Raw genomic sequence first — 26,547 nt, forward strand, 5'->3', positions numbered from 1 at the left:
GGACCTTGGGGTAATTGTGTAGTCTAATACGAAATTCTCTGACAAGGGCAGAGAGGCTGCCAGAACAGCTCATGGGGTTTTGTCAGTGATATACAGGAATTTTGCTGGCAGGGATAAGGAGGTGACAATAATATTGTATAAGATGCATAGGCCACATCTTGAGTACTGCATACAGGCCTGGAGGCCTCATTTTAGGAACGATATGAAACAAGTACCGAAAAGGTGTAATGAGATTAGTGAGGAGAACAAAGTGGTGCTCTTAACAAGAAAAGCTTCAGTTTTGCAAATTGCAGTGTTTGGAGACTAGACACTTGCCAGCTGAACTGACTGATGTGTTTAAGGGTTTTGAATGGCTTGAGAAAACTCAAATCTGATCGGATTCTTCCTCTAGCTGAGACTATGCACATGAGGGGAGCATTAATTCAAACTGAGATAGGATTGTTGTGTGGAAGTTGGCCTCAGCTATTGTGTGGTTTATTACTAGAACAAGCTTTCATCAATTGTTGTGGAAGGTTAATACTTTGAATAAATTCAAGAAAAACTAGACAAACTATTGGACTGGATGGATAAGTCTTTTTTTTTTTTCTTTTTTTTGCTTATGCTGATCAGGTCATCAGTTCTTTTATAAACCCTATTCTGGCTAAAACTTCGAGAATACCTCCTTTCTTATAATAAAAAAGTTTTATAGCTTCCAAAATAACTTCCTTAAACATTTACCAATTATCATTTGCACATGTTAAAATTATCATTTTGTCCCATTGAAATAACTTACATAATTCCAAAACTTTTATACTTCTATAATTTCTTGGTAAGAACAAACACCAGCTCCTCTTTCCTGCCTTCACGGGGTCAAGTGTGGGCAATGTTGGGCCTCGGCAGGAGTCCAGTGGCTAAATGGCCATATGAACAACGATAGAAAACACTACACATATACAAAATCCATACACTTTTAAATCTCTGGCCTTCCCAATGAAAACATGAAAACTCCATGACTTGCTCTGGCAGCCCATCTGCACTTCTCAGAGAACTTCATATCTGATTGCACAATTACCCCCAGGTCTTTTTCATTTTCCATCTCCCTGAGTATAGTACCACACAGTTGATACATTTCTCTTGGGTTAGTGCTACCCATATGAGTATGTTGCATTTGTCAATGTTAAACTATTGTTGCCACTTCTCAACCCCTCTGCCTAACTTTTCTAGATCCTATTACTGTAGCATACTGTGTTTAGTGTCATTAACAACCCTGCCAACCTTTGTATCATCTGCAAACTTGGACATTAAGCCTGATATACCTTCATCAATGTCATTGATAAATATACAAACCAACATGGGCCCACACAGCTAATCTTGGGGGACTCCACAAATAACATTAGTCCACTTAGAGCAGTGTCCATTTATTACCACTCTCTGCTGTCTCCGACTCAACCATCGCTTTATGCATTGGAGAAACTTGCCCTTAATGCCATACCGCTCCAATTTGTACAGCAGGCTTCCATGTCCAACAATATCAAAAGCTTCCTGAAATCCATGTATATGATATCACAATTATTTTTTGCATCCAGTTCCTTATTGACCACATTGTAGTATCTAATCAAATTGGTCAGACAAGATTTCCCATTAACTAACCCATGCTGTGTCGGAACTATTACTGCAGTCTTGACTACGTGATCCTGCATCACCTCTTTAACCAGTGACTCCATTATTTTCCCCCGGAACAGAAGTTAAACTAACAGGTATATAATTATTTGTGTCATCCTTTGAACCCCCTCTGTGAATTGGGGATATATTTGCACATCTCCAGTCCTTGGGGACCTCTCATGAATCTAAGGATGCTCTCATAATTATGGCTAAGTGTTTGCTAACTTCCCTTGCTGCCTCCTTCAATATAACTGGATAGGTTCCATCCACCCCCAGGTGCCTTTCTTATGTTTAACTTCAACAATTTCTCCTTCACTTTGCTTTCAGTTATTACAAAATCACTTAGCTCCCTGTTAGAGTTTGATAAACGTCTGGCATTTCCCTCATTCAATAACTCCTGATGTGTGAATGTAGATGCAAAATACTTATTCAGTTTATCACCTACTTGAGCAGGATCATCAATAGTCAAACCATCTATATTAAGTGGACCAATCTGATTCATCCCCTTCCTTCTAGAGTTTACATAAGTAAAGAATTCTTTGCTGGTTTTTTTTGCATCCTTTGCCAAAGATTTTTCTTAATCTGCCCTTCGCCTGCCTAACCTCCTTTGTGACTTGATTACAGACTAGCTTATATCTGCAGTAGGCTTCTGTGTCACCTCATAATTTATATGTATCCCATGCATTTTACTCTCTGACACAAGACTCATTAATTCATCTGACCTCCACTTAGGCCTGAACCTTGAACAGTATTTCTTAGTTGGTATGGAAAGCCTAGTTGCCTCCAAGATTAAGTCCCTGACGGCTTCACATTTAGAAGTCACCATTGGTAATATCATCAGTTGATCCCACTGTACAGAATTTAAAAACTGTCTGAGACCACTGTAGTCACCTTCACAAAAGCAAAATCCCTTCCCTTTACCCCTGATGGTAGTTACATCTTTAAGTAAATCCCACATCAGTACACTGTGATCGTTGTCAGCTAGTGGTTCTTTTATCTGCAAATTCTTAATGCATGAATAATCACCGCTGATAATCAGATCAAGAGTATTACTCCCTCTGGTTGCCCCTTGAACATGTTGCTGTAGAAAATAATCCTTCAATAAATCCACAAAAATCTTGCTAGCGTGCGAATGACCAACCCACAAGTTCCAATCAATATCTGGAAAGTTAAATTCCCCATTACAAGATATTCTGATTTACTGGCCCACTCTATTTCTCAGCACAATTGTTCATTGTACTCATCAGAGTCATTAGGCCTATAACACACTTCTACTCTCACTTTCCTTTTCTCAGTGTTTATGTCACACCAAACAGACTCAACATTGCACTGTCCACCCATGTCAACTGGATGCACTTTCTTATATTGTATGTGTTTCTTAACTAACAGCATAACCCCTCCTCCCTTCCTACCCTGTCCATCCTTTCTGTACACATTGTACTCCCCAAATTCTACACTGCTTATAACTGTGTGACACCATGTCTCTGATATTAAAAGGATAGGTGGAATAGCATTAGCATTAGCATTAGCATTAGTAGAGGCATATGATGCAAGAAAGCAAGCTTATTCAGCATCAGCCAAAAAAAAAAAAAAAAAAAAACAACCACTACTCCCATTTCACCCCTCAATTCGTTCGAAATACCTGTCCAGCTGAGCCTTAAATTTGTTTAGGCTATCAACTTCAACAACAAGCGATGGAAGTCTATTCCACAAACCAACTGCCCACTGGCTAAAGGCGAATTTCCGCACATCTATCCGACATCCGTCCTTCCTCAATTTGAATTTATGCCCTCTCAGGTGATTATTCTGAGCAAGAGGAAGAATCCCATCGGCATTGAGCATGCTCAAGCCATTCAAAGCCTTGTACACCTCTATCAGATCACCTCGGCGATGCCTAGTCTCCAGGCTCTGTAATTTGCAAAACTTAAGCCTTTCTTCGTAAGAGCAACCCTTTGTTCCATTCACTAATCTTGTTGCCCTTCTCTGTACTCGTTCCAGCAGCTCTACATCCTTCTTGAAATGAGGCCTCCAGACCTGTATACAGTACTCAAGGTGTGGCCTGACCAATGCCTTATACAAGGGAATAATCACATCCCTGTCCCTGCTAGAAAAATTCCTGTATATCATTGACAAGACACCATGAGCTACTCTTGCAGCTCGTCTGCACTGCTCAGAGAACTTCATATCTGCCTGCACAATTACCCCCAGGTCCTTTTCATTCTCTACCACTGTCAGCTTAGTACCACAGAGTTGATACGTTGATCTGGGGTTACTGTTTCCCATATGTAGTACTTTACATTTGTCAATGTTAAACTTCATTTGCCACCTCTCAGCCCATCTGCTCAACCTTTCCAGATCCTGTTGCAGCAGCATAGTATCAGTAGTGTCCTTAACAACCCTGCCAACCTTTGTATCGTCTGCAAACTTGGACATTAAGCCTGATACACCATCATCAATATCATTTATAAATACAGAAAACAACAATGGACCCAACACTGAACCCTGAGGAACTCCACTAATAACATTAGTCCACGTTGAGCAGTGTCCATTGATTACCACTCTCTGTCTTCTGCCACTCAACCATCCCTTTATCCATAGCAGCAATTTGCCTCGAATGCCACACTTCTCCAATTTGTGCAGCAGTCTTCCATGCGCAACAGTATCAAAAGCCTTTCTAAGATCCAAATATATAATATCAAAGTTATTCCCTGCATCCAGTTCTTTTGTGACTACATCATAGTATCCAATCAAATTGGTCAGACAAGACCTGCCCTTAACAAACCCATGCTGTGTCTGAGCTATAACTGAATTCTTGTCCAGATGATCCTGCAGTGCTTCTTTAACCAGTGCCTCCATTAATTTTCCTGGAACCGAAGTTAAACTAACAGGTCTATAATTACTTGTGTCAGCCTTTGATCCTCCTTTGTGAATTGGGGTTACATTTGCACATCTCCAGTCCATGGGTACCTCCCCTGAGTCCAAAGAAGCTCTCATAATTATGGCTAGGGGTTTGCTTACTTCCTTTGCTGCCTCCTTTAATATAACTGGATAGATCCCATCCACCCCGGGTGCCTTTTTTATGTTTATCCTCAACAATTTCTCCTCCACTTTCCTCTCAGTTATTAGAAAATCATCTAGCTCACTGCCAATGTTTACTTCACCTGCGACATTCCCCTTCCTGAATAACTCCTCATGTGTGAATGTAGATGCAAAATACTCGTTTAGATTGTTAGCCACCTGAGCTGGATCCTCAACTGTTGAACCATCAACATCCAGTGGACCAATCTGATTCATCCCTTTCCTTCTTGAGTTTAAATAGGTAAAGAACTCTTTTCTGTTTTTCTTTGCATCCTTTGCCAAGGATTTCTCATAATCTGCCTTTGCCTGCCTAATCTCCTTTGTGACTTGGTTACAGACTAACTTATATCTATCATAGGCTTCCACGTCACCCATTAATTTGTATGTATCCCATGCATTTTTCTTCTCTGCCATATGTCTCATTAGTTCATCTGACAACCATTTAGGCCTGAACCTTGAACAATATTTCTTGGTTGGTATGTAAAGCCTGGTAGCTTCCAAGATTAGTTCCTTGAATGCTTCCCATTTTGAATTTGCTGTTGGTAACATCATCAGTTGGTCCCACTGTATAGAATTTAAATACTGTCTCAGACCAGCATAGTCGCCTTTACGAAAGCAAAAACCCTTCCCTTTACCTCTGATGGTAGTTACCTCCTTGAGTAAATCCCACTTCAGCACACTGTGATCACTGCCACCCATAGGACCAGGGTATGTCTGCCAGGGGCAAAGGTTGATGACGTTGTAGAGCGGATATCATCTTTTAAGGGCACAAAAGGTGATTTAGTTGTACACGTTGGCACTAATGATATTAAGAGTAGGAGACCGGCGGAATTACTTAGCAAGTACAGGTCACTGTTGAAAAAAAGCCGTGAATTAGGGTTGAACTTGAAAGTGTCTGCAATTCTGCCCAGACACGATAGGCAGAAGGAGGGAGTATATGATGAGAGCCTTGTCGATCAATTCGGCCCTGGAGGGATTGTGCAAGGCTCAAGGGGTAGAATTTTTTTCAGCCTGGACTGTACTTGTTAACAGGAGAGATTGCTTCTACAGGGATGGGATACACTTAAATAGAAAGGGTGCAAGAATTTTTGCTGATGCTGTCGAGGCAGTGTTAGGTGGGTCGGAAAACTGCTAGTTGAGGGGGATACAAGGACTAATAGATTAACAGTAGCCACTGGCAGAGGTGGAAGTGATTCTTGCACTGCTTCTATTGAAATGAGCAGAAGTCTGAAAAACAAGATGCAGGATATTTCAGAGACTGCTGGTAGTCATTGCGGTACAAGTAAACACATGGGTTGTGTTAGGGTAGCTAAGAATAGAAACAGGTGCATGTATACCTGCGTGTACACCAATGCTAGGAGTTTGGTAAATAAATTTGATGAATTTGAGGTATTGTTCAAAACATCAAAGGCAGATATTGTTGGGATATCAGAGACGTGGTGTCACACAGATATAAGTAATGCGGAACTGGAATTTGGGGAATACAATGTGTATAGAAAGGATAGACAGGACAGGAGGGGAGGAGGGGTTATGCTATTAATTAAGAAACACATATAAGTCCAAGGAAGTGAAGCCAGTCGACATCGATGGACAGGGCAGTGTCGAGTCAGTTTGGTGTGACATAAGCATAGGGAAATCAAAATTGAGAGTAGGAGTGTGCTATAGGCCTAATGACTCTGATGAGTATAATAAGATATTGTACAGGGAAATAGAATGGGCCAGTAAATCAGAGAGTCTTATAATGGGGGACTTTAATTTCCCAGATATTGACTGGAATTTGTGGGTTGGTCACTCGCACACTAGCAAGGCTTTTGTGGATTTATTGGATGATTGTTTTCTACATCAGCATGTTCGTGAGGCAACAAGAGGGAGCAATACTCTTGATCTGATTATCAGTAGTGATTCTTCATGCATTAAGAACCTGCAGATAAATGAACCACTAGGTGGCAGTGATCACAGTGTGTTGAAGTGGGATTTACTCAAGGAGGTAACTACCATCAGAGGTAAAGGGAAGGGTTTTTGTTTTTGTAAAGGCGACTATGATGGTCTGAGACAGTATTTAAATTCTATACAGTGGGACCAACTGATGATGTTACCAACAGCAAACTCAAAATAGGAAGCATTCAAAGAACTAATCTTGGAGGCTACCAGGCTTTACATACCAACTAAGAAATATTGTTCAAGGTTTAGGCCTAAATGGTTGTCAGATGAACTAATGAGACATGTGGCAAAGAAGAAAAATGCATGGGATACATACAAATTAATGGGTGACATGGAAGCCTATGATAGATATAAGTTGGTCTGTAACCAAGTCACAAAGGAGATTAGGCAGGCAAAGGCAGACTATGAAAAATCCTTGGCAAAGGATGCAAAGAAAAACAGAAAAGAGTTCTTTACATACTTGAACTTGAAAAGGAAAGGGATTAATCAGATTGGTCCACTGGATATTGATGGTTCAACAGTTGAGGATCCTGCTCAGGTGGCTAACAATCTAAACGAGTATTTTGTATCTACATTCACGCATGAGGAGTTATTCAGGAAGGAGAATGATGTAGGTAAAGTAAACATTGGCAGTGAGCTGGATGATTTTGTAATAACTGAGAGGAAAGTGGAGGAGAGATTGTTGAGGATAAACATAAAAAAGGCACCTGGGGTGGATGGGATCTATCCAGTTATATTAAAGGAGGCAGCAAAGGAAGTATGCAAACCCCTAGCCATAATTATGAGAGCTTCTTTGGACTCAGGGGAGGTACCCATAGACTGGAGATTTGCAAATGTAACCCCAATTCACAAAGGAGGATCAAAGGCTGACACAAGTAATTATAGACCTGTTAGTTTAACTTCTATTCCAGGTAAATTAATGGAGGCACTGGTTAAAGAAGCACTGCAGGATCATCTAGACAAGAATTCAGTTATAGCTCAGACGCAGCATGGTTTTGTTAAGGGCAGGTCTTGCCTGACCAATTTGATTGGATACTATGATGTAGTCACAAAAGAACTGGATGCAGGGAATAACTTTGATATTATATATTTGGATCTTAGAAAGGCTTTTGATACTGTTGCACATGGAAGACTGCTGCACAAATTGGAGCAGTGTGGCATTGGAGGCAAATTGCTGCTATGGATAAGGGGATGGTTGAGTGGCAGAAGACAGAGAGTGGTAATCAATGGACACTGCTCAACGTGGACTAATGTTATTAGTGGAGTTCCTCAAGGTTCAGTGTTGGGTCCGTTGTTGTTTTCGGTGTTTATGAATGATATTGATGATGGGATATCAAGTTTAATGTCCAAGTTTGCAGATGATACAAAGGTTGGCAGGGTCGCTAAGGACAATACTGACGCTATTCTGCTGCAACAGGATCTGGAAAGGTTGAACAGATGGGCTGAGAGGTGGCAAATGAGGTTTAACATTGACAAATGTAAAGTGCTGCATATGGGAAACAGTAACCCCAGAGCAACGTATCAACTCTGCGGTACTACACTGACAGTGGTGGAGAATGAAAAGGACCTGGGGGTAATTGTGCAGGCAGATATGAAGTTCTCTGAGCAGTGCAGACGAGCTGCAAGAGTAGCTCATGGTGTCTTGTCAATGATATACAGGAATTTTTCTAGCAGGGATAAGGAGGTGATTATTCCCTTGTATAAGGCAATGGTAAGGCCACATCTTGAGTACTGTATACAGGTCTGGAGGCCTCATTTCAAGAAGGATGTAGAGCTGCTGGAACGGGTACAGAGAAGGGCAACAAGATTAGTAAATGGAACAAAGGGTTGCTCTTACGAAGAAAGGCTTAAGTGTTGCAAATTACAGAGTTTGGAGACTAGGCACCGGCGAGGTGATCTGATAGAGGTGTATAAGGCTTTGAATGGTTTGAGCATGCTCAATGCCAATGGGATTCTTCATCTTTCTCAGAATAATCACCTCAGAGGGCATAAATTCAAATTGAGGAAGGACGGATGTCGGATAGATGTGCGGAAATTTGCCTTTGGCCAGCGGGTGGTTGGTTGGTGGAACCGACTTCCATCACTTGTTGTTGAAGTTGATAGCCTAAACAAATTTAAAGCTCAACTGGACAGGTATTTCGAACGAACGGAGGGGTGAAATGGGAGTGGGTTTTTTTTTTTTTTTTTTTGGCTGATGCTGAATAAGCTTGCTTTCTTGCATCATATGCCTCTGCTAATGCTAATGCCAATGCTAATATCCTAACAATATCTACTTTGATGCCTTGATCAGCATATATCATGGCCAACAAACCATTTGGCAAATTTTAATCTTCTATCTGGGTCATCCTCATTCAAACCTTGTAGCAAAATGGAATAACAAAGCTTGTATTTAAGTTCCTTTGTGATTCTATTTAACCTAAAGTCCGATCATGCAGGTTTGATGAGACCTCCAGACTTCAACTATTCAACTATTTATCTTCATCTACTCCATCCATACAGCTGAAACTCCTAATATTTCTTTTGGAAAATGTTTCACCACTAAAAATTCCTAAAAGCTCTGTTAATTATCACATAATTAGAAAGAAAAAAAAAAAAAAGTCCAAGAACACCTCCTATCTAAATTCCATCTTGGAGTATCACGCCAGGTGAATTTAAATCCTTGTTAAAGAATAAATGGGGTTTTAACAAAGTAGTAAACACCACCTCGGAGTATCAAGCCAGGTGAATTTAAATGCTTGTTAAAGAATAAATGGAGTTTTAACAAAGTAGTAAACACCACCTCGGAGTATCAAGCCAGGTGAATTTAAATCCTTGTTAAAGAATAAATGGGGTTTTAACAAAGTAGTAAACACAGTTACAATGATTAATAGTACCATTTAGTTTGGGCTTAGACGGGAATAGGCATTCTGTGTGTTATTAGGTACTCAGTATAAAACACCGATGGATCCAATACTTTTCCATTTTAGAAGATTTAGGAAAAGTTTGGTTGGCTTGCCTCCCTAAAGTCCACTCATGCACATCTTCTAGTTGGTAAGCCCAGTTACGTCACTTTGGTGGCAACGAACATGTAGAGTGGTTCTCTTCAAGACACCTGGTGAGCATGAAGAGGAAAAGACCAAACACTCCATCACTTATTAAATATGACAACATGATGAAACAAATGGCCCTCAGTCCCCAGCAGCTTTCACTCTCCCTCTTACGGCAGCAATAGGATCAGTGAAAGTAGAGGGTGCAAAGAATCTCTGGGTGCAATCAGGCTGCCATTTATGGGAAGTGAACTTTACAATGTTATGATGTTACAATGTAAGATTGCTCATCAGTGAAGAGAGGATATTAGAGCTGGAATAATTGGCTTGGCTGAAACAACAAGATGAATCACTTACAAATGAATTTTACAAACGAAACAAACTTGTAAATGAATCATTTACAAGTGGAAATCTGCTGTACACCAATGGAAACAGTGAAAAGAGTGAAAGTGGAGTTGGCTTTCTGTTCCATAAAGATATTGTAAACAACATTTTAGAATTCAAAAGTACATCACCAAGGGTGTCAAGGCTACTACTCAGGATTTCTAAGAGGTACAAACTAAAGGTTATAATGATATATACACCAACATCAAGCCATTACGATGATGATGAAGAGGTTGAAGAAATGTACACAGGAGTGCTGTGAATCGGGGGAGAACTGAGGGGGGCAATTCTCCAACGCATCACAGCCTAAAAAAATGTGCAACTTGTGAAATGTTTGCCGAACTCTCTGGAACGGAACATGATATTGCCATGGGGGATGTCTTTGTGTGTGCGCGATGTAAGGAGTGTAAGGAAATCAGGCGACAACTCAGCGTTGTTATGGGCCTATATGAGAGTTTGAAGGACAGGGTGGATGCCCTCGAAAGATCTAAATTGAGGGGCCCATCAGGCTCTCAGCTGCCCAACTCAACGCCAGAGCTCACTCCTGGGCATCAGGCAACACAGCGGCAATCTCCAAAGCAGAATGCGCTGGTCCCAAAGGAACTAGTTATTGTTGGTGACTCTATTGTCAGGGAGACGGGGAATATATTTTGTAAAAAGGATAGGTGGAACAGGACCAGGGTATGTCTGCCAGGGGCAAAGGTCGATGACGTTGTAGAGCGGATATCATCTTTCAAGGGCACAAAAGGTGATATAGTTGTACACGTTGGCACTAATGATATTAAGAGTAGGAGACCGGCGGAATTACTCAACAAGTACAGGTCACTGTTGAAAAAAAGCCGTGAATTAGGGTTGAATTTGAAAGTGTCTGCAATTCTGCCCAGACACGATAGGAGGGAGTACATGATGAGAGCCTTGTCGATCAATTCGGCCCTGGAAAGATTGTGCAAGGCTCAAGGGGTAGAATTTTTTTCAGCCTGGACTGTACTTGTTAACAGGAGAGATTGCTTCTACAGGGATGGGATACACTTAAATAGAAAGGGTGCAAGAATATTTGCTGATGCTATCGAGGCAGTGTTAGGTGGGTCGGAAAACTGCTAGTTTGGGGGGATACAAAGACTAATAGTTTAACAGTAACCGCAGGCAGAGGTGAAGGTGATTCTTGCACAACTTCTATTAGAATAAGAAGCGACCTGGAGCGAGGGGTGTCAGGGACGGATGGCAGTCATCATGGAATAGTTGGGTATATGGGATGTGTTAGGGTAACAAGGAATAGGCACAGGAGCATGTATGCTTGCATGTATACCAATGCTAGAAGTATAGTAAATAAATTTGATGAATTTGAAGTGTTGGTCAAGACATCAAAGGCGGATATTGTTGGGATAGCAGAGACGTGGTGTCACAAAGATATAAGGAATGCAGAACTGGAATTTGGGGAGTACAATGTGTACAGAAAGGATAGACAGGACAGAAAGGGAGGGGGTGTTATGCTGTTAATTAAAAAAAACATAAAATCAAAGGAAGTGCACCCAGTTAATATAGATGAACAGTGCTCTGTTGAGTCAGTTTGGTGTGAGATAAGCACTGCGAAAGGAAAAATAAGAGTAGGAGTGTGTTATAGGCCTAATGACTTGAATGAGTACAATGAACAATTGTACAGAGAAATAGAGTGGGCCAATAAATCAGAATGTCTTATTATGGGGGATTTTAACTTCCCAGATATTGACTGGAACTTGTGGGTTGGTCACTCACACACTAGTCAGACTTTTGTGGAGTTATTGGATGATTGTTTTCTGCAGCAGCATGTTCGAGAGGCAACCAGAGAAAGTAACACTCTTGATCCGGTTATCAGCAGTGATCATTCGTGTATTAAGAATTTGCAGATAAAGGAACCACTAGGTGGCAGTGATCACAGTGTGCTGAAGTGGGATTTACTCAAAGAGGTAACTACCGTCAGGGGTAAAGGAAAGGGTTTTTGCTTCCGTAAAGGGGAGTACAGTGGTCTCAGACAGTTTTTAAATTCTGTACAGTGGGATCAACTGACGATGTTACAAACAGTAAATTCTAAGTGGGAAGCATTCAAAGAATTAATCGTGGAAGCTACTAGACTTTATATACCGATTAAGAAATATCGTTCAAGGTTTAGGCCTAAATGGTTATCAAATGAACTAATGAGACTCGTGACAGAGAAGAAAAATGCATGGGATGCATATAAATTATCAGGTGACGCAGAAGCCTGTGGCAGATATAAGCTAGTCTGTAATCAGGTCACAAAGGAGGTTCGGCAGGCGAAGGCGGATTACGAGAAATCTTTGGCAAAAGATGCTAAGAAAAACAGCAAGGATTTCTTTACTTATATAAACTCTAAAAGGAAGGGGATGAATATGATTGGTCCACTTGACATCGATGGTTCGACTGTTGATGATCCTGCTCAGATAGCAAACAAACTGAATGAGTATTTTGCATCTACATTTACACGTGAGGAATTATTACAATTTGAAAATGGAAGAAGGTTATCAAATTTTAGCAGTGTGCTTAATGATTTTGTAATAACTGAGAGCAAAGTGGAGGAGAAATTGTTGAAGTTAAACATAAGAAAGGCACCTGGGGTGGATGGGATCTATCCAGTTATTTTAAAGGAGGCAGCAAAGCAACTAAGCAAACCCTTAGCCATAATTATGAGAGCATCCTTGGACTCAGGGGAGGTTCCCACGGACTGGAGATGTGCAAATGTGTCCCCAATTCACAAAGGTGGATCGAAGGGTGACACGAGTAATTACAGACCAGTTAGTTTAACTTCTGTTCCGGGTAAAATAATGGAGTCGCTGGTTAAAGATGCATTGCAGGATCATCTAGACAAGACTGCAGCAATAATTCAAACACAGCATGGGTTTGTTAAGGGAAAGTCTTGTCTGACAAATTTGATTGGTTATTATGATGTGGTCACAAAGGAACTGGATGCAAAAAATAATTTTGATATCATATACTTGGATTTCAGGAAAGCTTTTGACACTGTTGCGCATGGACGACTACTGTACAAATTGGAGCAGAATGGTATTAAGGGTAAGTTGCTACAATGGATAAAAGGATGGTTAAGTGGGAGAAGACAGAGGGTGGTAATCAATGGGTGCTGCTCTTCGTGGACTGATGTTATTAGTGGAGTCCCACAGGGTTCGGTGTTGGGTCCACTGTTGTTTTGTGTATTTATCAATGATATTGATGAAGGTATATCAGGCTTAATGTCGAAGTTTGCAGATGACACAAAGGTTGGCAGGGTTGTTAATGACAGTAATGGCAGTGTGCTACTGCAACAGGATCTAGACAATTTGGGCAGATGGGCTAAGAAGTGGCAACTGAAGTTCAACCTTGACAAATGCAAAGTACTGCATATGGGTAGAAGTAACCCCAGAGAAACGTACCAACTGTGTGGTACTACACTTAAGGTGGTAGAAAATGAAAAAGACCTGGGAGTAATTGTGCAGTCAGATATGAAGTTTTCTGAGCAGTGCAGACAGGCTGCTAGGGCGGGTCATGGGGTTTTGTCAATGATATATAGGAATTTTGCTAGCAGGGAAAAGGAGGTGATTGTCCCTCTGTATAAGGCAATGGTCAGGCCACGCCTTGAGTACTGCGTACAGGTCTGGAGGCCTCATTTTAGGAAGGATGTAGATTTGCTTGAGCGTGTACAGAGAAGAGCAACAAGATTGGTGAGAGAGGCTTAAGAGAGGCTTAAGTTCTGCAAATTGCAGTGGCTGGAGACTAGGCACCTGCGCGGTGATCTGATTGAGGTCTATAAGGCCTTGAATGGGTTGAGCACGCTGAATTCTGATGGGATCCTTCCACTTGTTCAGATTACCAACCTACGGGGACATAAGTTCAAATTAAGAAAGGACAGATGTAGAATAGATGTGCAGAAATTTGCCTTTAGCCAGCGGGTGGTTAATTGCTGGAACAAACTTCCATCTGTCATTGTAGAAGTTGATAGGTTAAATAAATTTAAGGAGGAACTGGACAGGCATTTGGAGGGAATGGTGTGATTTTTTTTTTTTTTTTTTTTTTTGGCTGATGCTGCATAAGCTCCTACACTTGCTTTCTTGCATCATGTGCCACTACTACTACTACTACTACTACTACTACTACTACTACTACTACTACTACACCAAAATTGAGAGACTTCTACATGAACAGAAAATTCACTACACCATCATTATAGGGGACTTCAATGCTGGAAAGAGAGAAAACAGCACAGAAAGAGGAACTATAGGAAATTTTGGAATTGGTCAAAGAAATGAAAGAGGTGAAAGACTTGTGGAATTTGCAGAATCTCGAGAAATGTCAGTAATGAACACTTTTTGCAAGAAAAGGTTTAACAGAAAGTGGACATGGAAGAGCCCGAATGGATTAACAACTAATGATATCGACTTCATCCTCACTAACAGAAGATGTATTGTGAACGATGTTACTGTCCTGAACAAGGTAAATGTTAGAAGTGATCACAGAATGGTAAGATGCACACTTGATATAGATGTAAGAAAAGAAAGGAAAAAATTGATGCGAGTAAACAATACAAAGGTCTTTGAGATAACAGAAGAGTAGAAAAAGCAGTATGTTCTAGAACTTAGGAACAAGTTTGAGCTTCAGATCTTACAGGACCAAGATATCGATAAGGACAACAACTTTCTGAAAGTGATAGAGCCCGAGAAACCTATAGGTAATAAGAAATCCAAAGAAGAAAAAATTAGTCAAGAAACACTTGTCAGGCTGAACCGAAAAAGACAATTGAAGAGCAAGATAAACACTGACGACAAGGACAAAATTAAGTATACTAAGTTATGCAAAGCCATTAGAAAGAGACTCAGAGAGGACATAAGAAGATTTAAAACAAGAAAAGTAGAACAACATTAAGGGAAAACAAAGGTCTGAAATCAGCAGTCAGGAGCAGTAATTCAAAAAGACAAATGATACTGAATCTGAAGAATAGTGATGGTGTACTTATAAATAGCAGAGAAGTCATAATTCAAATAGCAGAAGACTACCATAAAATATTATATAAGGAGCAAGGGCATGATGCCAGCAGTGGGGAAGATGGGTCACAAATTAGCAACACATACGGCATACCAGATATCCTTCCTGATGAGATAGAAGATGCATTGAAGAAAATGAAGAATCAAAAGGATCCAGGTGAAGATGGAGTTACTGTAGAGTTGTTAAAATTAGAAGAAAGAAACATGACACAGAAACTGGCAAGACTCTTCACAAAATACATTAGGAAAGGTGTGATGCATAAGGAGTGGAATAATTCAATCAATTTAGATTGGAAATTACAGACCAATTAGCCCACATCTACAAGTTGTTCACAAGGGTCATTACTAACAGACTAGAAAGAATACTTGATGAGAATCAACTGAAAGAGCAAGCTGGCTTTAGGGAAGGATTCTCAACTATGGATCACCTTCACATAATATCACAGCTAATGGAGAAAGCAAATGAATATAAAATGCCATTATGCCTGGCATTTGTGAATTACGAAAAGGCATTTGACTCCATACAGCATAAGGCAATGTTTCGGGCACTGGAAAGACAAGACATAGACACCCCACACATTATGATTTTGAAGAAATTATATGAGAACACTACCTCCTTTATTAGACTAGACGAAGACTGTAGCAAATTTAAAATTGAGAAAGGAGTTTGACAAGGAGACAATATCTCTGAAGTTGTTTACTGTTGCCCTTGAGGAAGCTTTCAGAAGATAGGACTAGTTGCAGAAAGGAGTCAATGTGAATGGAAAGTATACCTAAACCATTTACAATTTGCAGTTGACATCGTGATCATAAGCCATGATCCTGAAGAATTAGAGGAAAATCTAAATCAGTTATGCAGAGTTAGTAAGGATTTCAGACTAAAGATGAATATGGTTAAAACAAAAGTAATGATGAACAAGTATGCCACAGAAAGAGATATTAGCATTAGCATCAGTAGAGGCACATGATGCAAAAAGCAAGCTTATGCAGCATCAGCCAAAAAAAAACCGCTCCTATTTCACCCCTCCGTCCATTCCAAATACCTTTCCAGCTCAGCCTTAAATTTATTTAGGCTATCATCAGCTTCCACAACAAAGAATGGAAGTCTGTTCCACCAACTAACTACCCGCTGGCTAAAAGCAAACTTCCACACATCTATCCTACTCTTTCCTCAATTTGAATTTATGCCCTCTCAGGTGATTATTCTGAGCAAGAGGAAGAATCCCATCAGCACTGAGCATGCTCAAACCATTCAAGGCTTTATACACCTCAATCAGATTACCTCGCAGGTGCCTAGTCTCCAGACACTAATTTGCAAAACATAAGCCTTTCTTTGTAAGAGCAAGCCTTTGTTCCATTCACTAATCTTGCTGCCCTTCTCTGTACTCATTCCTACACCTCTAGATCCTTCTTAAAATGAGACCTCCATACCTGTATACAGTACTCAAGGTGTGGCCTAACTATTGCCTTATACAAAGGAATAATCACCTCCTTATGCCTGCTAGAAAAATTCCTGTATATCATTGACAAGACACCATGAGCTACTCTTGCAGCCCGTCTGCACTGCTCAGAGAACTTCATATCTGCCTGCACAATAACCCCCAGGTCCTTTTCATTGTCTACCACTGACAGTGTAGTACCACAGAGTTGATACATTATTCTGGGATTACTGCTTCCCATATGTAGTACTTTACATTTGTCAATGTTAAACTTCATTTGCCACCTCTCAGCCCATCTGTTCAACTTTTCTAGATCCTGTTGCAGCAGCATACTGTGATTAGTGTCCTTAACAACCCTGCCAACCTTCATATTATCTGCAAACTTGGACATTAAGCTTGATATACCATCATCAATATCATTTATAAATACAGAAAACAACAATGGACCCAACACTGAACCCTGAGGGACTCCATTAATATCATTAGTCCATGAAGAGCAGTGCCTGTCCACTGATTACCACTCTCTGTCTTCTCCCACTCAACCATCCCTTTATCCATAGCAGCAGTTTGCCTCCAATGCCACACTGCTCCAATTTGTTCAGCAGTCTTCCATGTGCAACAATATCAAAAACCTTTCTAAGATCCAAATATATGATATCAAAGTTATTCCCTGCATCCAGTTCTTTTGTGACTGCATCATAGTATACAATCACATTGGTCAGGCAAGACTTTCCCTAAACAAAACCATGCTGTGTCTGAGCTATAACTATCTTGTCTAGACGATCCTGCAGTGCTTCTTTAACCAGTGCCTCCATTAATTTTCCTGGAACAGAAGTTAAACTAACAGGTCTATAATTATGTGTCGTTCTTTGATCCTCCTTTGTGAATTGGGGTCACATTTGCACATCTCCAGTCCATGGGTACCTCCCCTGAGTCCAAGGAAGCTCTCATAATTATGGCTAAGGGTTTGCTTACTTCCTTCCTTTGCTGCCTCCTTTAATATAACTCCTTTAATATAGATCCTATCCACCCCGGGTGCCTTTTTTATGTTTATCTTCAACAATTTCTCCTCCACTTTCCTCTCAATTATTATAAAATCATCTAGCTCACTGCCAGAGTTTAATTCACCTCTGGCATTCCTCTCCCCGAATAACTCCTCATGTGTGAATGTAGATGCAAAATACTCATTTAAAGTATTTTGCTGGAGAGGCCTTCATCCTGCCGTGGATTGAAAATGGCTGATGATGATGAATTAGGAAAAATTCTGGAATCAATTTAAACCTAATTATATAAAATAAATAAATAAATGTTCTTGTTTATACTCCAGCATGACCACCAGGTCAGTGGAGTTTATAATAAATCAATCAATACAAATGTTAGTTGTATTTAGCAGTCATGGACTTGAACCCCGGTCAACTCAAAGAACATGTGCTATTGCACTCTCACTCCTGACCACTCAGCTATGTCAGGCCTAATACACATGTTGAATGGCATCTGTCAAAAACAACTATTGATAGCAAGCTGGCATTATTGATATGCATTTTTCTCCAGTTAGTAACAGTTTGGGACATTGAAGCATCATCAAGAATCAAACTGTTGATGAGTGTGTTTCACGTTTCATGCAGCAGGCATTCCTGTTATTGACAAGCTGGCATCCAATTGTATGTTTGCATTGCACTTACTGACAGGTCTAAATGGAGTTTTAATTTCAAAAATTAATTAAAAATATGAGTTTTTAATATAAAAAAATAGATTTTTCACACTTGTGTTCAGAAAAGATTTAAAATAAAGGTGGCATCAAAGAAGTGAACAATTTTTAATTACTTTTTGCTAATTTTTCAAATGTATGTGCATGAAGTCAAAATGACACTGTGCATGTGGAGAAGAACAATCCTTTGCACAACTGGTTAAGCTTGTTTTCTGTATTTTAAGTTCCAAATTTTGCTTTCTTTGAGATTTTTTCAAACTTCCTTCAATATCTTATCTTACAAGTTCCAAACTGGCAGATGTCTTTGAGATACTAGATCTACCAGTTTTGGTAGACTGTGCACTGTTCTCACTTCCTAAAACTTCTTCATAATTTGCTTTATGGTGTTTACTATGATTTTTGTTAAACTGGCATGCAACATTTTCATATTTTGCATGTGCATAAGGGATGAAAATGAGGAATCAGCTCTACTTATTATTGCTGCTTTCTGGTTACTAAGTGATCAGTCAAACAACACATCAATAGAGAGAATGCTATATTATGCTACATTTATTTATGCTATATTTAATAAAGTACTGATAAATAATATTTAATGAAATATTATCAATAAAATATTGTTAATAAAATAATACGCTAAACTTGTACTACTTCTCACAACATATGCCTGGCTTTGCTTTTTGTTAGCCAAATCATAACCAGTTGACACTGCATAATCATAAATAAACACACACACATTTTTCATTAGAAAAGCAGACATCTGCTTCGCACAATCATACTTACATGTGTCTTTTTGTTTGTGCAGCCGATGTATTGTAAATTTTACTTTATCTTTTATTTAAAAAATGACTTCAGAAAAAAAAAAAAATGTCGAAAAATATATCAAGTATGGATTTACTTTGATGGTTATCAAAATAAATCCATACTTGGTGTAAAGTGAGTTTCATTGTTGTATTAGTGGAAGATGAAGGAAGTGAAAGGCCACGATGTGTCATATGCATTGATACTCTTGCCGATGAATCAATGAAACCAAATATACTGCAACATCATTTAAATAATAAACATGATCCATTTAAGAAGAGTATGCATTTTATTTTATTTTTTTCTTTACTGTAATATGAAAATATCTTTCATTTGGCACAACTGACTAATTTCCAAAATAATTTTCTCGTAAAAGATATAATCTGAAAATTTTCAGAATATATTTTCTAAGAAAATACATCCTCTGAAAATTTCTTAATATTTTTATGGGCATGTCCAATTTTAGCTCTTCTTTGACAGCAGTTGGCAAATATGATGGCATTCAACTCACTTGCAGGATGTAACTAATGATTTTTTTTTTCCTTTTTTTAAATAACTAAGCTTTACGTGAGTATCTAACTGTTCACTACTGAGCATTTTTAAATCGGTTGGCATATATAGGAATATGGAAAGATCCCCCCCCATGTCCTTAAACCAGATAGGTCATCCATGTGAGATGGCCCCGCTCCCTCATAGCAGAGAATGAGAATCAGCTCTACTTATTATTGCTGCTTTCTGGTTATTAAGTGATCAGTCAAACAATGCTGTGTGTGTGTGTGTGTGTGTGTGTGTGTGTGTGTGTGTGTGTGTGTGTGTGTGTGTGTGTGTGTGTGTGTGTGTGTGTGTGTGTGTGTGTGTGAGAGAGAGAGAGAAATACAAAAATACAAGACAGCTATGATCTAGTACTACAATTGCAATTTGGCACCCCTTTGAAGTTTTCTTCATATGTGTATGTAAGTTTCAAGTTTTCAGGTGCCCCATGAAAGTTGGCACCTGTGTGCGGTGCACCCCTTGCACCCTCAGTTTAGGTTAGGTCTGCCCCTGCAGGTAGCAATACTGATAATTATTGTACATATAGAAATACAAGCTGATATATGCACAAAGAACACAGATAATATTTTACATTATTCTGATAACATCCTGTATATACAGTACATTTTGAATGGTCAGCACAAAATTTTACTATATACCAGTAACTTGAACCACAGGAAGGAACCACTTATCATTAGAATTAGTGCAATGAAAAGAAGTCCTATATTACCTATTACACAGCTGTCACTTCTTTCTTTCAATTCAAAACTTAGGCAGGGTCTAGTTTCCAAAGTCAGATCTGTTATTATCACTATTCTGGCATCCTACAATCATAAGGGAAATAAAAATTACATTGTATTAGAGATATTGCAAATAAATTGAAAAATTTAAAGAGTACAATAAAATTCTTAATGTAAGTGAGAGGCAGCTTAATTTAATAACAAGAAAAGTAAGAGAATTTACAGGGTAAGCTTATACAGCATCAGCTAAAAAAAAAACTTCTTATTTCACCCATTCACTCACTCCAAAAGTTTGTCCACTTCTTCCTTGAATTTATTTAAACTGTCAACTTCGAAACCAACAGATCGCAGTGCCCCAGCAATCAACTACTGACTGGCTAAAGGGAAATTTCTGCACATCTGTTCTACAACTGTCTTTCCTCCATTTGAAATTTTTTATGCTCCCTCAGGTTTGCAATTAGAGAAAAAGGAAGTATCCCATCAGCATTGATCTTGTTCAAATCATTCAAGGCCTTACACATCTCAATCAGATCACCTCGCTGGGGTCTAGTGTCCAGGTGCTGCAATTTGCAGAAATTAAACCTTTCTTGGTAAGAGCACCCTGTTGTTCCCCTCACCAGTCTTGTTGCCCTTCTCTGTACTCATTCTAGCAACTCTATATCCTTTTTAAAATGAGGTCTCCAGACCATTATGCAGTGCTCAAGGTGTGGCCTGACCATTGCCTTATACAAAGAGATAATCACCTCCTTATCTCTGCTAGCAAAATTCATGTAAATCATTGACAAGACCCCATGACCTGCTCTGGCAGTCTGTCCACACTGCTCAAAAAACTACATATCTGACTGCACAATTACTCCCAGATTTTTTCATTCTCAACTACCTGAGTGTAGTACCACACAGTTGGTACATTTCTCTGGGACCCATATGCAGTACTTTCTCAATGTTAAACTTTAGTTGCCACTTCTCAGCCCGTCTGCCAAACTTTTATAGATACTGTTGCAGTAGCATACTGTCATTACTGTCATTAACAACCCTGCCAACTTTGCATCATCAGCATATTTTAACATTTAGCCTGACATACCATCATCAATATCACTGATAAATATAGAAATCAACAATGGTCCCAACGCTGAACCCTGGGGATCTCCACTAATAATATTAGTCCATGAAGAGAAGTGTCCATTGATTATCACTGTCTTCTCCCACTCAACCACCACTTTATCCGTAGCAGCAACTTGCCCTTAATGCCATATTGCTCCAATTTGTACAGTAGTCTTCCAAATACAACAGAATCAAAAGCTTTCCTGAAATCCAAGTATATGATATCATAATTATTTTTTGCATCCAGTTCCTTTCTGACCACATCATAGTATTATATCAAATTGATCAGACAAGACTTTCCCTTAACAAACCCATGCTGTGTTTGATTTATTACTGCAGTCTGGATGATCCTGCAATGCTTCTTTAACCAGTGACGCCATTATTTTCCCTGGTACATAAGTTAAACTAACAGGTCTCTAATTACTCGTGTCACACTTTGGTCCCCCCCCCTTTGTGAACTGGAGATACATTTGCACATCTCCAGTCCATGGGGACTTCCCCTGAGTTCAAGTATGCTCTCATAATTATGGTTAATGGTTTGCTTCCTTCCTTTGCTGCCTCGTTTAATATAACTGGATAGATCCCATCCACCCCAATGGCCTTTCTTATGTTCAACTTCAACAATTTCTCCTCCACTTTGCTCTAAGTTATTACAAAATCATTTAGCTTCCTGTTAAAGTTTAATAATCTTCTGCCCTCCACTTCCCTACAGAATTCCTCATGTGTGAATGTAGATGCAAAATACTCATTCAGTTTGTCTGCTATTTGAACAGGATTATCAACAGTTGAACCATCGATATCAAGTGCACCAGTTTGATTCATCCCCTTCCTTCTAGAATTTACATACATAAAGAAGAAATCTTTGCTATTTTTTTTCCATCCTTTGCCTTCTCTTGCCTAACCGCCTTTGTGACTTGTTTACAGAATAACTTATATCTACAATATGCTTCTGTGTCTCCTGATAATTTATATGCATCCCATGCATTTTTCTCTGCTACAAGTCTCATTAGTTCATTTGACATCCATTTGTTCCTAAACCTTGAACAGTATTTCTTAGTTGTTGTGAAATTGCTGTTGGTACCATCATCAGTTGGTCTCACTGCATAGAATTTAAAAAAATGTCTGTGAGACCAGTGTGGTCACGAAAGTAAAAACCTTTCCATTTACCCCTGATGGTAGTGACATCTTTAAGTAAATTCCCACATCAGTACAACATGATCACTGCCACAGCAACCCAGAACCTCACCATCTAAATCGGCACTCAAATCATATATCATATATTTGTATCAGCTACTCATAATCTGTGCGTCTTTTGTTCAAGTCCACCGCTCTTTGATATTCTGGACATTCATGATTCACTGCACTATGTTCACTGGATATATTTTTTCTTTTACAGTTAATGCAGAAAGGAACTGAATCCTTTCCCATACAACCTTTATATGAGTGCCCCGATTTAGAACAATGGCCGCAGAAGATCTCGCTTCTACAATGTTTGGCAATATGGCCAAACACCATACATTTGTAGCACTGAGTCACCGTGACAATGTCACGGACCCTGCAGGCAGACCAATGGATGTATACTCGTCCTGCTCTTGTTAACAGCTTATGCACTGGACCCGCCACCTGAATTATCCAGTTTTTCGTATTTTTATTCTTTGCCTTGTTAACCGAAATCACATTAAAAGTTTCTTGGTATAATTCTTGGTCAATTCCATAATCTTTTACATTCTTTAACCATATTTGTTCCTTCAATTCAATTTTGTCCATATCCTGTTCGACGTCATATATTAATATCATAGGATTTCGCTTCTTTACCTTTTCAACATTCAATTTTAAATCTTTAAACTTGGAACATTCTGAAATTACATCTATATCTTTCTCGGACTCCACTTCAATCACAATCTTTTTATCCTTTGCTGTTCTAAGATTCCTTACTTTCACATCTTGTAAGACTGGTCTTATTTGAGTTATTATGTCCTTTTTTATATCTTCACTATTTTTACGTTGACTATTTTTAGTCGTTATTATTGCAACTTTCGGCTTAACATAACTTTCCTTAACTATAGTCGCATAATCCTTTTTTTCTTGCATTTCCTGCTTTCCCGCTTGACAGATCTTAAGATCTACCTCAAGCTCAACTAAAGTCATCTCCAACTCATCCCAGATTTCTAGTATTTTAGCCGCTACAGTTCTAGATATATGACTTTCTTCTTGAAATAGGACTTTTCTCAATTTCCCTCGAGCCCTTACAACCTTTTCTAGACCATTAAAAGCAACAGTTCCTACAGGAGAACATTGAAAAGGAAAAATTGCTATGGAGTCCAAGATAACTTTCATTGCATGCATAGTTTCTTGCTTCTTTTCTGGTGTCCATATCCCTTTAGTTCCAGATATTGTTTTACCAGACTCAGTCTCCTGATTACCTTTAACCTTCTTACTTTTGGCACAACTAGTTTTTTTAAATTTCTTCTTCTTTTTCACAGTAGGATCTTTAGACTTAGTTTGCTTCACTTCTTCCAACACCATACACTCGACTTCGGTTAACGTCATTCCATCTACGTGATACACAGAGTCACCACTCTCTGAGTCCGACGAATCACTAGATGGCTCAGCTTCAACACCCATCTTCCTCTTAGGAAGAGAACCAGCATTTGACTTCTTTCCAGACATTATTTAAAAACAATAACACCTGAACTATTTACAACTATATACAATTTTAATATAAAAGAACTGAACGAGATTAATGCAACGAGAATCCGAAAATCTATTCAAGGATTCTAATTTAAAATTTTCTCCCACTCAAGTTTAACGAGTGGGGGTCCCAAGAACTTTTATATACTTGAGGGCATGTAAGTAAGATTTATTTCAATTCTCTCTGCTCCACCTACCTCGTTACCCATTCAGCCAGTTAGGGATAAACCCTAACCGCCCACCCCAGACGCCGAGGACGTAGGGCAGCTAATTCAATACAACTCGTGCAAGAAAAACTATAACTGGCAACAATCAAATAAAATTAAAATTCAACCAAATTTTAAACTATCACAGTATGAGAATCACCAAGTACAGTTCCCCAAGAATTAGCCCCTGGGGCAGTAGATAGGGACAGAGGGAATCTCGTTAATCCCTAGTGGTTCCTTTATCTGCAAATTCGTAATGCACAAACAATCGCTGCTGATAATCAGATCAAGAATATTACTCCCTCTGGTTGCCTCTCGAATATGCTGCTGTAGAAAGCAATCAACCAGTAAATCTGCAAAACTCTTGCTGTTGTGTGAGTGACCAATCCACAAGTTCCAGTCATACTCGTATAACATACTCCTATCCTCATTTTTGCTTTCTAGTGCTTATTTCACACCAAACAGATTCAACATTGCACTGTCCACCAATTTCAACTGGATGCACTTCCTTAGATTTTATGTGTTTCTTAACTAACAGCATAACCCCTCCTCCCTTCCTATCTTGTCTATCCTTGCTCTACACATTGCATGCATAGTTTCTCCCAAAATTCTAATTCTGCATTCCTTATATCTGTGGGATGTCCCAACAATATCTGACTTTGATGTCTTGACCAGAACTTCAAATTCATCAAATTTATTGACTATACTCTTAGCATTGGTGTACTTGCAAATATACATGCACCTGTTCTTACTCTTAGTTGCCCTAACACAGCCCGTGTGTTTACTTGTTTCATGATGACTTCCAGCAGTTCTCGAAATCCCCAGCAACTTGCTTTCCAAGCTGCTGCTCATTCCAATAGAAGCAGTGCAAGGATCACTTCCACCTCTGCCTGCGACTACTGTTAATCTATTAGCCTTTGAAAACCCCCAAGCTATCAGTTTTCCCACCCACCTAACATTGCTTCAATAGCATCAGCAAATATTCTTGCACCCTTTATATTTAAGTGTATCCCATCCCTGTAGAAGTAATCTCTCCTGTTAACAAGCACAGACCATGCAAAGAAAAATTCTACCCCATGAGCCTTGCACAATCTCTCCAGGGCTAAATTGATAGACAAGGCTCTAATCATATACTCCTTCCTGTCATGTCTGGGCAGAATTGCAGACATTGTCAAATTTAACCCTAACTTGCAATTTTTTGATGTGAAAACATCTATGGCGGCACTAAATAAAATCGATTGGTAACAAAATTTTCTTACAGAAATTACTCAAACAATGCTAACACAGTCAGCAACGTTGATTCAGTATAGTAAGTAGCAGACATGAGAATAAAACGTTGCTTTGTTCATAATAAGAGATGGAAATGACATTATTTCCTAAATGATGCTAACTCAGTCACTAACGAAAAAAAGCATGTAGTAATATTATGCAAGAATAAAAGCTCTAAAGCCCAAGAAGAAGCCTCTCATATCGACAAAAGAACAAGTTCCAAAGCATAGAGAACAGAAAAAATACAGAGTTTAATAAAATCTGCCTTTCAAGATTTTGAGCAACATTAACCTTCGCAGTAGCATTAAGTAGTGGGCATAAGAATAATACGTTACTCATTCATAACTTCAGATTTTAATTGCTGTTTGATTAAACCGTTTAAAAATTTAAACAGTTTTGATTCAAGAAGGCAACAATAAAACACTCACTTCTACAAGCAACAATCACTTCTTGCAGTAATTTTTGGTTATGACATAATACTATTGTATAAATGGATTTCATTAACTATTAAATTGCAAAAATACCAAATCTAATTTCAGTTAACAACCTATAAGAGTATTTCGAAGATGTCTAAAACTCCAGCTGAGCAAAATCAAGAGAAGTATGCAAGAATAAAAGCTTCAAAGCCACCGAAGAAGCCTCCCATGTTGACAAAACTAGTTCAAAAACAGAGAATGATAAAAAAATACAGAGTTTAATAAAATCTGCTTCTCAAGATTTCATCAACATCAACCTTCTACATCGACTTTTCGTCAAGAAGCTGGACCTCGACATCAATAAATTATATTCAAGAACTTCCTGAAGATTTCGATCCAGAAGATTTGAGTTGAAATGAATTACCTGAGGATTTTCAATTGATTCCGGAACTGGCTAGACAGAGCATACTGCGACAACCAGCTTCAATTGCATCATCCAAAAAAGAAACAAAATCATATTTCAGCTTAATTGCCTGTTGTAGATCCTCCACAGG

General features: G+C 39.0%; 1 protein-coding gene across 1 annotated transcript in view; it reads right to left on the reverse strand.

Moving 5' to 3' along the window:
* Nucleotides 1–26,547, reverse strand: part of LOC150083283 (pregnancy zone protein-like) — a 374,597-nt gene that overhangs the window by 245,912 nt on the left and 102,138 nt on the right. Inside the window, exon 10 of the mRNA XM_090378461.1 lies at nucleotides 20,301–20,394. Coding sequence (XP_090234587.1) covers nucleotides 20,301–20,394 — 94 coding nt within the window. The remainder of the gene's footprint in view (nucleotides 1–20,300; nucleotides 20,395–26,547) is intronic.

This window comes from Mastigoproctus giganteus, chromosome 7 (genome assembly GCF_048544385.1).
Source record: "Mastigoproctus giganteus isolate SK-2022 chromosome 7, ASM4854438v1, whole genome shotgun sequence".
Lineage (NCBI taxonomy): Eukaryota > Metazoa > Arthropoda > Arachnida > Uropygi > Thelyphonidae > Mastigoproctus > Mastigoproctus giganteus.